Genomic DNA, 14,407 nt, shown 5'->3' with positions numbered 1-14,407 from the left:
ATAGTTCTTGCTCTGTAAGAGTTTACATTCTATCAGGAGAGACATGTACATAATAAGTACATATAGAATACTAGGTAATGGGGGCTGGGGATGGAGAAGTAGTTGGGGATATATTCTCCAAGATCAGTAGCAGAAAGGTCTTATCTATAACAAAATAGTTGTGGTAGTATTCTTTTTCTGAAGAAAAAAGGAAATAAAATAGATTCCCTTCAATTAAGGAGAACTAAACAAATTGTAGAATTTTGATTATAGATGTAACAGTATATTACTATACTATTAGAATAAATAAGAGAAATTCAGAGAAACATGGAATACTTTATAAAGTGACAGAATGAGAAAAGAAAAACAAAAAGAATATACATTACTAGATGTAAATGATAGCACTTAAAGAGCTACCAGCCAATCAACAAGCATTTATTAAGCATCCTCTAGGAATTTAAAAACAAAAACTAAACATTGTCTGCCTTTAAGGAGTTTCTGTTCTGTCAGGAGATAACACAAACATATAAAGTATTCTAAAAGCCATTAATGAGGAGGGAGTGCATTGTAGGAATGGAGGACACCTAGCACAAAGGAACAGAGGTGGAAAACTGTGAAGAAAAGCAAAAAGGCCATTTACTGAACTAATCAATATGGAAAGGGGAGTAGTATATAATAAGGTTGGATTTGAGCCCAGGTCTTCCTGACTCGAAGTCTATCCACTATACCACTTAGCTACTATAATAACAAAACAATTTTGGAAGACTTAAGAACTCAGATCAGTGTGTTGATCAACCACAATTTCAGAGGATTGGTGAAATAGCCTTCTAGGCACTTCCTAATGGGTTAATGTACTCTAACAGCAGATCAAAACAGACATTTTCAGATATGGCCAATGGGCGAATATGTATTGCTTGGCTATGCATATTTGTTAAAGAGTTATGTTTTTCATTTTCTTTTCCTATTTTGGGGGAGGGAGTTGTGAAGGAGAAAGGGACTAGTTTACCTTCCAAAACGGAATTAAAGTTTTTTTTTTTTAAACAAAGATCTACTCAAGACAATAGAAGGATGTCCAGAAGGAAACACAAGCCAATCAGGACAACCTTGAGTATCACATGTTGGATTTATTATATACTTAAAAAGAAAAGGAATTTTATGTAATAGAAATTTTAAATTTCATTTACAATCCTCTTTTGTTCTACTTTGTATGTGGAAACACTCATTTTATTTAGTGTTAACTTCAGAATAAAAGAAAAATTTTATAGAACCAAAAGAGTTTTTCTGTTCCTATTTTTTTGAACAATTATCTATTATGGAATGGCTCTTAGTGTTATAAAGTTGTGTCAAATACATATCTATTTTGGGTATCAGACTTTTACCAGAACTTTTCAAGTTCATGCATTCGTAGTCATATTTTATGATCTTTTCTTTTATGTTTGGTTAAGAATTCTCCCCCTAGCCATAGATATGAAACATAATCCCTTGTCCTTTCTTTTTTTTTTTTTTTTTGGAAAAATATTCATTTTATTTAGTCCTTCTGTTCTTTTAAAAAATTTTTTGTGGTGTGATCTTTTTGAATCTCCTACTTATGCATCCTAGAATCATTGTTACTTTTTAAACTAATATTGGGTTGTTTATCCATAGCTGTTAATTCTAATGATGAGTCCTAGATTATTGTCCTTGGCAAATGAAATGCACTTTTTCATTTAAGATCCTAATGGGGGCAGCTGGGTGGCGCAGTTAATAGAGCACTGGCCCTAGAGTCAGGAGCACCTGAGTTCAAATCTGGCCTCTGACACTTAACACTTACTAACCATGTGACTGTGGGCAAGTCATTTAACCCGAATTGCCCTGCCCTCCCCCCTCCAAAAAGCAAAAAAAAAAAAAAAGATCCTAATGTAAAGTACTGACAGGAAATATTGCTAATATATTTCTTCTTTTGCTGTGCAACATAATAACTTGAGTTTTAAAAAAAGTCTCTTATTTTTTCCCTCTTCAAAGAAACTACCTCTCTATGTTCTGGATCAGTTGATGGAGTTGAATACTCAAGGCAGAAGGAAAAAGGAATTTTAAAGATGACTGTGCCAATGACACTTGCATTCTGTTATATGTCATTACTTTGGCAGAGGGAAACAATTACTCTTTCAGATCTTTTAAGGTAAGATGAATATTCAGAGAAGAAAAAAACAAATTCTTGGTATTGCAAGTAATAGCAATAATTGGAGGGAGGGTAATAATTGCACATTTCGATTTTATCTTAGAGACAGTATGAATGAATGACTAAGAGATAGTGAGGCCTAAGTTCTAAATCTGAAGCTTAACTCCTACAGTAGTAACTATCCTTTGGTTGTATAGTGGAAATAATCATAGTTACCTTATAGGCATGTTTGAAAGATTAATTAACTAATGTATTTAAAGTTCTTTGAAGATTATAAGTGCCACTTATGCAGCTAAGTAATATTATTAAGTATCTTAATTTATAAGAGAAAAAATGAGCAAATGATCTTAATATTTCCTATGTAATTATTAGTAACTAAAAAAAGTATAAATAAGTTGTCATATATTTCAGGGATGAAAGTGAAAATAATATTGAGAAAACTGAATTATAATCAACTTTTACATTTTTCAAAAAACATGCAGGTTTTTATTGTTGATGAGCAGATTGCAGAATTATGTGTAGGAGTGCCTCTTTAAGTATTAGACATACCAAATATCATAACATGTTACTACCTTGCCTTAGAAAAATCAAGATTTTTTTTGAGGACCAAGACCTATTTCAATATAATAATAACAACAACAGTAATAATTACACCAAAGTAGCACTTTAAGGTTTATTATGTGTTTTACATATATTATCCTCACCACCCTGTGAGGTAGTTGCTGTTATTGTTCCTGTTTTACAGATGAGAGAATAAATAGATCAGGGAGGTTAAGTAACTTGCCCAAGGTCACACAGCTAGTTCAGTAAATATCTGGGTGCAGATTAGAGCTCAAATCTTCCTTAATCCAAGTCTACAGTGCTATTAACTATGGTCCACCATATGAGATTCTCCACAGGAACACACACAGAAAAGAGACACATAAATAAATACATATAGATACAGCAAAAACTAGTTATGTATCCCCAGAAATACATTATTCTGCCTCAAGCCTCAGATGGCTCTCTTACCCCACCCTGCAATCATATTAGAACACTCACTTCCATAGTCAAAAGATAAGGTCCAGTTTAGACCCCAAGCACAGAATCCAGAACAGTTTCAGAGGAAGAGTTGCCTATAACGTTGGTCTTCTTGTCTCATGTTGATAGCAGTTTTGTGTTATTTCACATATATTTTAATGTTTCTTTATTGACTGATAACTTTGTATAGTTATTCTTTTCATATCTTTTTTATAGTCATTCTTTTCATATTCTTTTCATATCTCTTCCTATTGTGCATCTTCTCAAAGAACTCAGTTCCTCATTAGTTATTTATTGCAGACCACTTGCACCCAGTATGTACTTCTCTATTGCCTTCTGTCTCTTTGGACATGTCTTTAGTTGTATTAGAGGTCAAAGATTGTGCACAGTTTAATGGCTTTCTGTGCATAGTTCCAAATTGCTTTTTCAGAATAGCTGGACCAGTTCACACCATGTTGTTCTACTAATCATGCATTAACATCCCTATTTTGCTCTTACTTCTTGGCAGCAACTGTCATTTTCCACTTTTGTCATCTTTGACAGTCTGATGGGAGTGAAATAGAAACTGAGTTGCTTTAAATTTTATTTCTCTGATTACTATTGATATGGAACATATTTTCATATGATTATTGATAGCTTGGATTTCTTTTGCCTATTCATAACATTTCACTATTTATCAGTCAAGGAATGTCTCTCATTTTTATAAATCTGGATCACTTCCTTATATAACTTGGTTATTAGACCTTTATCAGAGAAACTTGCTGTAATGATTTTTTCCTTTATAGCTGCACTGGTTTTGTTTTTGCAAAACCTTCTTAATTTTATGTAATCTGAGTTATCCATTTACCTTCTGTGATGTTGGGTCATGGACTCTTTCCCTATCCATAGATCTAACAAGTAATTTCTTCCTCACTCCATTTGTAATATGGCCTTTTATATCTATGTCCTGTATCCATTTGGAGTATCTTGGTATACGATGTGAGATGTTAGTTTATATCTAATTTCTCTTGGACTGCTATTCATGTTTCTTAGCATTTTTTGTTAGTGAGTTCTTATTTTAGTAACTGGGGGCTTTAGGATAATTGAGTGTTATGCCACTGTGCTTATTTGCTTTTGTATATTGTGTACTTTATCTGTTCTGCTAATAAGTGTCTCTATATTTAAATAGTCCCAAATAGTTTGAGCTGTACTTTATATACTATACTTTGTAGTATAGTTCTATATCTGTTACTTGTAGTTCCCTTTTTTCCCAATTTTTAAAATTATTTCACTTGAGATTCTTGACTTTTCATTCTTCCAGTTGAATTTCATTCTTTTATTTCCTAGATCTGTAAAATAATTCTTTGGTAGTTTGGAACAGTACTGAATAAGTAAACTAATTTAGGTAATATTTTTATTTTTATTATATTAGCATGAACTACCCATAAGCATTTATTATTTCTCCAATTACCTATAGCTATCTTGATTTCTGTAAAGAATATTTTATAGTTTTATTCGTATAGTTCCTGGGTTTGTCTTGATTTATATACTCCCAAATATTTCACATATTCTATAGATCAGTAGTTCTTAAAGTGTGGTCTAGGGACTTCTGAGGGTCTTTTAAGACCTTTTCACAGGATCCTTGAGTTCAAAAGTCTTTTTCACAATAATACTAAGAAATTTTAATTTCTAATATGATAAATAACAACAAAAATAACGTACATAAGCAAGTTATTTTGTAGGATCTTAATAATTTTTAAGTAATGTTTCAGTAAAGGGGTACAGAGAACAAAAAGTTTGAGAACCCCTTCTCTAGATGGATGGAAAACAGTGCCATTTAAACTCTAGAGAGGAGATCGAATATCCAAGTGAGTGATCAGCATTGTCAGAGGCATCAGAAAGGTAGAAAAAAAATAATGAGAACTGAGAAAAGGCCATTCAGTTTAGCACTTAAGAAATCATTTGTAACTTTGGAGAGAGCAGTTTCAGTTGAATGATGAGATGAGGGCAGAAGCCAGATTGCAGAAAGTTTGAAACTGAGTGAGAGGGAAGGAAGTGAAGGTACCAAGTACAGATGACTTGCTCAGGAAATTTAGCTGAGGAGAGACATAAAGCAATAGCTAATGGGAACGCTTGAGTCAGTATTTTTTAAGGATAAGGGTATACATGAGTGTGTTTATAGACAGCAGGGAAGGAACCAACAGATAGTAGAGATTGAACTTTAGGGAGTATTGGGATAATGGTTGGTGCAGCCTTTGAAGGAAAATGGTGGGGATACAGAGTCAATTGTAATCATTGAGAGGTTTGTCTTGGCAAGGAAAATGTCCCCCTATATGAGCATGTGTGTGTATATATGTTTGTATAAAACATGTCTGCCTGTATGTTAATTGACACATTATGTATACACATACATATCCTCACAGACATATAAATACATATACAAAGATAGGTGTGTGTACATGTCTTCTAGTATAACGTTTGCTTATCTGAGTCCCTAATACATCTAGTTATTTCCTGTGTGGTGTGAGTATTATTTCAGAATCAACTATCTATGGGCAATTGGAAAATTGATTGTTTAGAGCAAAAGCAAAAAATGAACACCAAGCTACAAGAAAGATATGAAAATAATTATAATAGATCTTTCTCAGACTGTGCAAATGAACTTTTGACTCCAGAAAGTGAAAAATGTATCAGTATAAAAACTTTGACTCTATGAACAATTATACATGATATAGAGAATTCTACATGATATAAACTAATTACCACAAAAAAGAAGACCACAATAGTCCATTATTATTGGGCTTTCAGCTAAGCCACTTTAGTCAGCAAATGCTTATGATATCTTTGCCAAGAGAAAAGCCATGTCATTTGGGACTAACATTATTTGCAGTATAAACTAATTTGATAAACATTATGGAGAAGAATAGTTAAATATTATGAACTAAAATAGACCCACAGAAAGTAGTAGAGGAGAAAATGATTCTTCAGAAAACTTGTCATGAGACACAGCTAAACCAGATTATATCAGTAGCATAATTTATAGATGAAGCTGGAAGGACAATAAATAGTCATAAATGAAACAGTTGCTAGCATTTTCATGACAATTTCTTCTTATAGTGGAATCAATGCATTTGGACTTTAATAGCAATCCCTTTTATACTCTAGGAGAAAATCTTAATATTACTTATGTCAGGAAAAGCCAATAGACCAAACAAAATATGTTTGGAAGACATCTAACCAATCCAAATGTGTATTAAACTACTGCTCTGTGTAAGTCACTATGCTAGGCTCTAGGAATAAGGATAAAACAGTTCTGGGCCTCCAAAGCCTCCCATTATACCAGAGTTGGGGACAGCAGGGGTCAGAATTGTGAAAGCATTGAGGAAATACTTTTCAAGACAGTTCATAGCAGGGATTATTTCAAAGAACAGAAAATCACAGATAATATTATTATCCTTTCCTCACCAAAAAGTGACCGAGAAGATAATAGCAAACACCAACCTGTTTCCTTACTTTTTCATTGCAATACCCCTTTAGGACTGTGTCCCCCAATTGTATTTATTAGTGGAGTCCCCAGAAGACAGCTGCTTCCTTGGGTTCTAGGGGATAACCCTATGGTCCGCGTGCCTAACACTGTAGATCGTGAGCCCTCATGTATGTTTGCATTAACGGTCAGAATTAACTAGCTCTTAACAAAGATACTTAAGCACAAATAGCACAGAAAGAACAATACCTATAAAACATTATATTCCTCAGCATATACCTGTGACATCTTCTTCCCTAATACACAGATGGGAAAAATAGATCAAACTTAGAGTAGAGTGGTAGTGAGGTGCATGTGTAGATTATACATATGGCAAAGAGAATTCATTTTCAGGCACTACAGAGCTTGGAAGTTGTTTCTCTCTTTGCCAAATTCTCATATTGAATTCCCAGAGTCTATTCCTCTCCTTGGTGCCTGAGTCATGATTGCAAATGGGACATTCCTTGAACCTGCTTCCTTTCTTGAATATTTGTCTCTGTGTCTTTGTCTATTTAGAATGTGTTTCTCTGTTCCTCTTAATGCAGTGTCTTCTATTAGTCCCATAACTGTCATGACCTTTGGGGATTAGGAAAGAGGAAATAAGCATGTATATAGCACCTTCTGTGTACCAGGCACTGTGCTAAGTACTTTGTTGTTGTTGTTTAAACAAATATTATTTCATTTGATCCTCACAACAATCCTGCAGCATGGATGCTGCTATTATCCCTATTTTATAGTTGAGGATATTGAGGCAAATAAGTTAAGTGACTTGTCTCTGGTCACACATCTAGTGTCTGAGGCTAGATTTTTAACTTGGATCTTTCCTGGCACTAGACCACCACTAGCTGCCTTTTAAGTGTAAACCTTAAAGCACTGTGCAAATATTAGCTTTTATTTCCATTTTTATTAGAAGCAATATTCACTCCTGATTTATGCTTATAAACTTCTCACTTCTGGCGTGGTGAATAAATTTGAGATGTAATGATATAGGAATAATTTGGGGAAAACAAGTAGAATGTTTTAAGTTTGGAGTATAAAATGTGTACTATTTAGAAACCATGTTTAGTCTTAAAAAAAAGACATGAGAAGGAAATAGACAGTTTTGCAGATAATTTTCTAAAGCAGATGTCTTCATAATCATATAGTTGATTAAAAGGTATATAGATCTTTCTTTTCCATTAGTCATATATGGGTATAGGTTACCTTTAAAAATGTTTGCATGTAGGTAAAGTAAGAATTCCAATTAGTTCTTATCTTGACTTTTCAGAATAAAAGATTTTCAGAAAGAAATAGTTTTTAAATAAACCTGTAGCTTTCATTTATGATTCATCCTAGTTTTTAAAATTCAGATTTGTAGAAGATGGTCATATTCCCTACATAAACACTTACCAGAATTTTCCAGAGGAGATGAAATTATATGGACAAGACATAAAATGTTTTTCCATTGAGGTGAGTATTTTCTCTTTTTCGGTCACTAATTAATATGAGCTAATAGTAAATCATTCTGTTGAATAACTTTATATTCCTTGCTTGACTCATTTTTCTTTTTTAGTGAGATATTTTACTCGATGGGATTTGTGGTCTCATTGTGTATTTTCTCTTCAGTGATACAGATCACAGCCCATCTAAACCTACCTATTCTGTTTGACTCTTACCCATTTTTTGTTGTTATGTAGTCATTTCAGTCATGTCTGATTCTTCATGACCCCATTTGGGGTTTTCTTGGCAAAGATACTGGAGTGGTTTGCCATTTCTTTCTGCAGCTCATTTTACTGGATGAGGAAGAACTGAGGAAAACTTTGGATTAAATGACTTGCCCTTTGGATTAAATGACCGTGTTTCCCCGAAAATAAGACACTGTCTTATTAAATTTTTTGGACAGAAAAACACCAGAGGGCTTATTTTCAGGGGAGGGCTTATTTTAATGAACATTGACAGCAATTTTAATAAACAGGTAAATGTGAACAAAAAAATGTACCTTTATTCAATAATGAATTCAATAAAGAACAGGATGACGCGCTCACTGCTGCAGCTCTGATTAGATGCAGCTCGGAGCACGGCATGCGTTTCACCCGGGGGGGGGGGACGGTGCATACAGAGGGTACTGTAATGTAGCGTGTAGCGCAGGGGATCGCCTTCACTACAGTAGCAATCTCAATAGGGCTTATTTTCGGGGGAGGGCTTATTTTAGAGGAATCTTACACAGTAAGGGAAGGGCTTATTTTCGGGATAGGTCTTGTTATCGGGGAAACACGATAGTAAGTGTCTGAAGCCAGATTTGAACTCAGAAAGATGGGGGAAAATATGGGAGAGAACAGAGTGGGGGAGGGGATATTCAGTGGGATTGCTGTTTTGGGGTGGTAAGTAGGGGGAAAATGGGGAGAAAATTTATAACTCAAAATCTTGTGGAAATGAATGATGTAAACTTAAAAAAAAAAACAAACTTAAACTGTGATCTTCTGATTTCTAGACCAGTGTTCTTTCGCTCTGTATACCATGCTTCCTCTTATTTGATAAAGTTTCAAAAGTTTTATTGGTTCTGTTTGTTTTGTTCTCAGATGATTGTTAAATAAGAATTAAATATTAGATTTATTCTATTTTCATTTCAAAGAACAAAACCAAGAATAATAGGTAAAAGTTTTAGAGAGGCAAATTTAGGTTTGATGTTAAGAAAAATTTTAACAACAGAACTTTTCTTAAGTGTAGTGGGTTGCCTTGAAGGACAATGGATTTTCTTTATTTATAGATCTTTAAGCTAAGACTGGATAACTTCTCCTTAGGTATGTTGTAACAAAGATTCTTTTTCTGTTATGAATTGGATGAATTGGCTGCTATGGTACTTTCAACTCTGCAATTCTGTGGTCCTTAGGATATATAGTCCTAGCTGCTTCCATCATCCATCTTCATGCTAACATTCTCTTGCATTCCAGCATCTGCCTCCAGCTCACCACCTCCTCTCTTACCCTGGGCTTTTGATGAATTTTGCTCATCATATCTAGGCTTTTTTCTTGTTGTTTGTTTTTTTTAAATGATTGCAAGTAATTTTTTTTTTTTGAGAATCATTTAACATGAAGTTGTACAAATAAAATTTGTATAAACAGAAATTCACATTTGTATAACACAGATGGCAAGGGACAATGGAAAAACAAGATAACTAAATTGGCCACTATGTACAATTGAATACACCTGTGTAATGTACTCTAACCTAAGTCTTTTACAAAATAGTCATCTCGAATCAATAGAAGACCACTCTCCATTCAGTATCATCATCCTGCAAGAGAGATTGCTGTAGCATCTGCATCTGTTTTAATACACTTGGTAATTGTTTTGGTGATTACCAGACCCTCAGGATGCTTTGCTATAAGTGCTTTGTAGACCTCAGCCAGGACCCCTAATTCTACCTTGTCCACCAGCTGTACCTCCCCTCCCTCCTTTCTGTTGTTGCTGCCCATATACCTCTTTTGGGTTGGGCAGCTTTGATTTCACATTTCCCAGAACCAATCTGATGATACCTGCTTTCTGATAATTTCTTTATTGGTTCTTCATTTCTATATGTGATAAAAGATAATCCTATTCTTTCATTTGTTTTTATGTCCAAAGGAAGTTCAGTAATCTCAATTTCTCCAACTGCTCCAAGATATTCTTTGATTTGTTCTTCAGATGTGTCTGGGCTTAGTTTGCTGACAGTACTTTCTGTGGGGGCTTCTTTCCCTTTAAAGCTTTAGCTCTTGGGAAGTCTTATCAGTTTTATATCCAGCTTGTATTCTTTAAGTTTCAGGACATTATTGACACTGGCAACTATTTGAAAAACACAAATCCAGATCCTTTTGATCTTTCCATGATGGAATCTGTTTTAATTGTGTGGTCTACAACCTCTGCAAAATGAGACAGGTTTTCAGTGAGAGTTTTTTACTCATATTTCAGCTTACCCCTCCAATAAACATTTTACTGTTGTCCTACTGGTTCTTTCTCATGTTAATTTTGGAGTCTTCAGTGAACCACAGTGTTAGGCTTGTCAAATGGGGGCAGGCAGCACAGAGAGGGAATTGCAGCCATAGCACATTGTGTGGAGTCTCTCCTCTGTTCTCTGTGTGATTCCTTACTTTTTCTTTCCCCATCAGGATTCTGGTATTTTTTCTAGATATTTTTGGAGAGGTTTATTTGTTTATTTGTTTTCATGAGTGGTGGAGTTCATTGTACTCCTTCCTTCTACTCTACCATCTTGGAGCCACCTCCTTTGTAGTTAATATTTAGAGCAATGATAATGTTAGAAATTTTTTGTGGCTCATGATGTGAGATATTCATTCATTCCAATTTTTTTTTCACCAAATTTCTATTCAGTTTTCCTGCATTTTTTTCTTGAATAACTAATATTTTTTGTGATCTTAGGTTTATTGTACATCATACAATATGGTTCAATCTGGTTCTCATCTGTTCCACTAATTTGCTTTTTACTCTAGTATGAGATAGTTTTGATGGTTACTTCTTTACAGTTTAATATTAGATGTAAAATTGAAAAGTAGGTCCCCTTTTCTCTGTTTTCTTTCTCATATTTCTCCTTGATATTCTTTTCCTTTTGTTTTTTCATATGAACTGTATTATTTTGTCTAATTATTTTGATCGGTATAATATTAAATTTGTAGATTAGTTTGGAAAATATTACCATATTTTCTGTATTATCTAGTCTGTAGTAGCTAAATATTTCTCCATTTACTTAGTCTTGCCTATTTCTGCAAAATTTATTTAATAGTTGTTGATTTTATATGTTCCTCTCTATATTTTGGTAAGTTATAAAGCATTTTTTATATTTCAATAGTATTTTAAATGGTATTTCTCTTTGTAGCACTTTTTAAAGATTTATATTAGTGATGTATAGAAATGATGATTTTTGTATCTTATATCCATTATGCTCCTGAATTTATTTTTTTCAGTTAATGTTTTTAAGAATTCTCTTCAGTTTTCTAATTTAACCACCATAGTGTTCACAAAAATATTTTGATCTTTTCATTCTTTTTAATTTCCTTCTCTCATCTTTTGATAGAGGTAGCATTTCTAGAACTATGTAAAATGATAATAGTGGTAGTGTGCAGCCTTTTTTAACCCCTGTTCTAAATGGGAAAGGTGGAAAGATTTGCCCATTTTATATGTGTGTGTATTACAATATTCTGTCATGTGTGGTATAACTCTTTCTTGATCATAATGTACAATTTTAATATATTTTTATGTATTACTTGCTAGTATTTTATTTAATATTTTTGGACCAATTCAAGAAGATGTCTGTAGTTTTCTTTTTCTGCCTTCTATCTTAATTGGGGATTAAAACCATATTTTTTTTTTCATTGAAACAATTGGATAGAAAGCTCTCTTTTTGAAAACTTTTTACATAGTATTGGTATTCTCGAATTATTTGTGTATGTGTGTTTATATACTAGCTCACTAATGCCCTGTTTAATTTATTTTTTCTGTTATTGGTTTATTTAGATTATCAATTTTGTTAATACCAATTATGTTTTATCTTTTTCATATTTTTCACTATGACATTTTCCATTTTTTTGGCACATAAAATAGTGTCTTAATATTCTCTGATATTTTTCTTTAGATACTTCAGCTTTTCATCAGTTGTAATTTGTCCCTTTTCACATTTGATTTTGGCAATTTGATTTTCCTCTCTTTTTTGGTTAAATTATCTAATGGTTTAAGATTTTATCAGTGTTTTGAAAAAAAAGTCTTGCATTTTGTTTTCTTTTCCCACTTTTTTCAGTTGTTGATTTTCCTTTGTTCTTAGTAACTTTGTTGATGCTTATTTTATATTTGTTGATTTTTTCTAATTAAAAAACTCAGTTTATTAATTATCTCTTTTGATCTTTTATTAATATAAACATTCAAAGAAATACATTTTAAGAACACTTTTAACTGCATCTTATAAATGTTTATATGCTTATTATTATCATCTCTGATGCATTTTTATTGGTTTTATTATCTTGTTATTTATCTAGTCATTCTTACAATAATTTTGTTTCTTTTTAGACATGCATTTATTGCATTTCTCATTTAACATTCTAATGGTATTATCTATAAAATGTTATTTAAATTTTTTGCTTTTATTTGTAAATTTTTATTCCATAGAGTGTGATCAGTTTTTGTAAAAGTATCGTGAACATTTAAATAAAAAAATTATCTAGTAAATTCATTTAATCTCACCATTTAGCAATCAATTCTAATTTTTCTAGTATTCTATTTAGTTATATAACTGATTTTCTGTTTTATGTTGGCCTACATTTTGAAAATAGTGATTAAATCTCTCACTTTTAATCTTTTTAAATTTAGAATCTTATGTAATTACATTACCTTTTCCTTTAAAAATTTAATGGCAGTGCTATTTAGTACGTTTATATTTAACATTAGTATAATTTGTCAGTGTTTCCTTCAGTCACAATATGGTTGCCATGTTTCTTGCTTCTAATGCTGTCTACCTGTAATTCTATTTTGTGAGAAATCATGACTTTGATTCCTTTCTAGTATCTGTTATGCACAGTAATTTTTCCCCACCTTCTCATTTTAAATTAACATATGCCTTTCTGTATGAAGTGTGTGTGTCCTATGGACAACATATTGCTAAGTCTTATCTTTTTATTCATCCTGTAGCCTGTTTTCTGTATGTAAGTAAATTTACTTCACTAGTATTCAAAATTATAACTATTAAATTTAGCTTTTCTTCTCTCATATTCAGCTACATTATTTTTGTCAGTAAAACACAAGAATTATCTTACTTCTCTTCAGTTAATATAATCTCATTTACATGGTCATGCATAAGCACTTGCTCTGATACCCACCTACCATAGGCAGAATTCAGTTCCATCCTAGCCTTTATAAATATACACATTCTTCCCACCACAAAACCATAGTACTAACTCCAGTGGACTGGCTAAATTCCATAGGTTTACCTTTTCATTTTTCATTTTCATGTCATTTCCTTTTCATTCCTTTTCAGTCTTTACTTCTCTCTCCTACCCACCCCATCTTATATAAATATAAGGTTAGCCACTCTCTCCCCTTCCTCTACCCAGCCCTTGCTTTGTGAGGGCCACAATCAAAGAATTTCTTCTCTCAATCCCCTTTCATTTTACTTTCTTAGTTTGCAGATGTGATCTAAGTCCTGGTTTGGGGGTAGAAGGGCTTCTCCCCTAGAAGAGTCCTTGCTCTGAATTCACAAAGATATGGTTCATCTTAGCTAAGATGGGGTATCAGACTTCTCTGTCTTGCTGCCTTGTTACCCCTAGATTGGAGTAACTTTGAGAAATCTCTACAACAGAATTTAGATATGGCTCATTTCTAGGATTTCTTCATAAAGTAGGTAACAGGGTCCCTTCCCTTCATTGTAAAATATGTATGTTACCAGGTACAGGACGGCAATTTTACTTCCTTCACTACTACCACTGTGCTAGTAAAAATGCTTAAAACACAAAAGATTCACAAAACATGAAATATTAATCTGTCATATGCATTATACTCTACTAAAAAGTAAAGACAACTTTGTGGGATTTAAAATAGACATTTGACTTTCACCTCAGATCTGTACTGTCTCAGCAACTCCCAAGATTCAGGTTTTACAACCATTCTTTCAGCTGTGGTAGCCTCGTGGTGGTGCTTCTCTGAGAAGTGGTGCTGTTTCTGGTATCACCTTCCACTGGGCAGCAGATACCTAACTCAGAAACTTGACTTCTTAAATACATGAGATTACTGTTAAG

The 14,407-nt window shown here is 33.1% G+C and overlaps 1 protein-coding gene and 1 pseudogene across 4 annotated transcripts in view; one reads left to right on the top strand and one right to left on the bottom strand.

Moving 5' to 3' along the window:
* The window catches only part of TAF1B (TATA-box binding protein associated factor, RNA polymerase I subunit B), a 100,727-nt gene that overhangs the window by 33,473 nt on the left and 52,847 nt on the right, over window positions 1-14,407 (top strand). For 3 of the 4 annotated variants that reach the window (XM_069107764.1, XM_069107762.1, XM_069107761.1), the window contains exons 7-8: window positions 1,981-2,137; window positions 8,009-8,108. In XM_069107764.1, coding sequence (XP_068963865.1) covers window positions 1,981-2,137; window positions 8,009-8,108 — 257 coding nt within the window. The remainder of the gene's footprint in view (window positions 1-1,980; window positions 2,138-8,008; window positions 8,109-14,407) is intronic. The other variant, XM_069107765.1, reaches the window with a different exon arrangement.
* Window positions 9,216-10,777, bottom strand: LOC138176837 (heterogeneous nuclear ribonucleoprotein D-like pseudogene; annotated as a pseudogene).

The sequence above is a fragment of the Petaurus breviceps genome, unplaced genomic scaffold (assembly GCF_028583685.1).
Source record: "Petaurus breviceps papuanus isolate PSGF00001 unplaced genomic scaffold, PetGlider_PUasm1.0 90255, whole genome shotgun sequence".
NCBI lineage: Eukaryota > Metazoa > Chordata > Mammalia > Diprotodontia > Petauridae > Petaurus > Petaurus breviceps.
The sequence above is the reverse complement of the archived record's forward strand: the minus strand, read 5'-3'. Positions and strand labels throughout refer to the sequence as shown.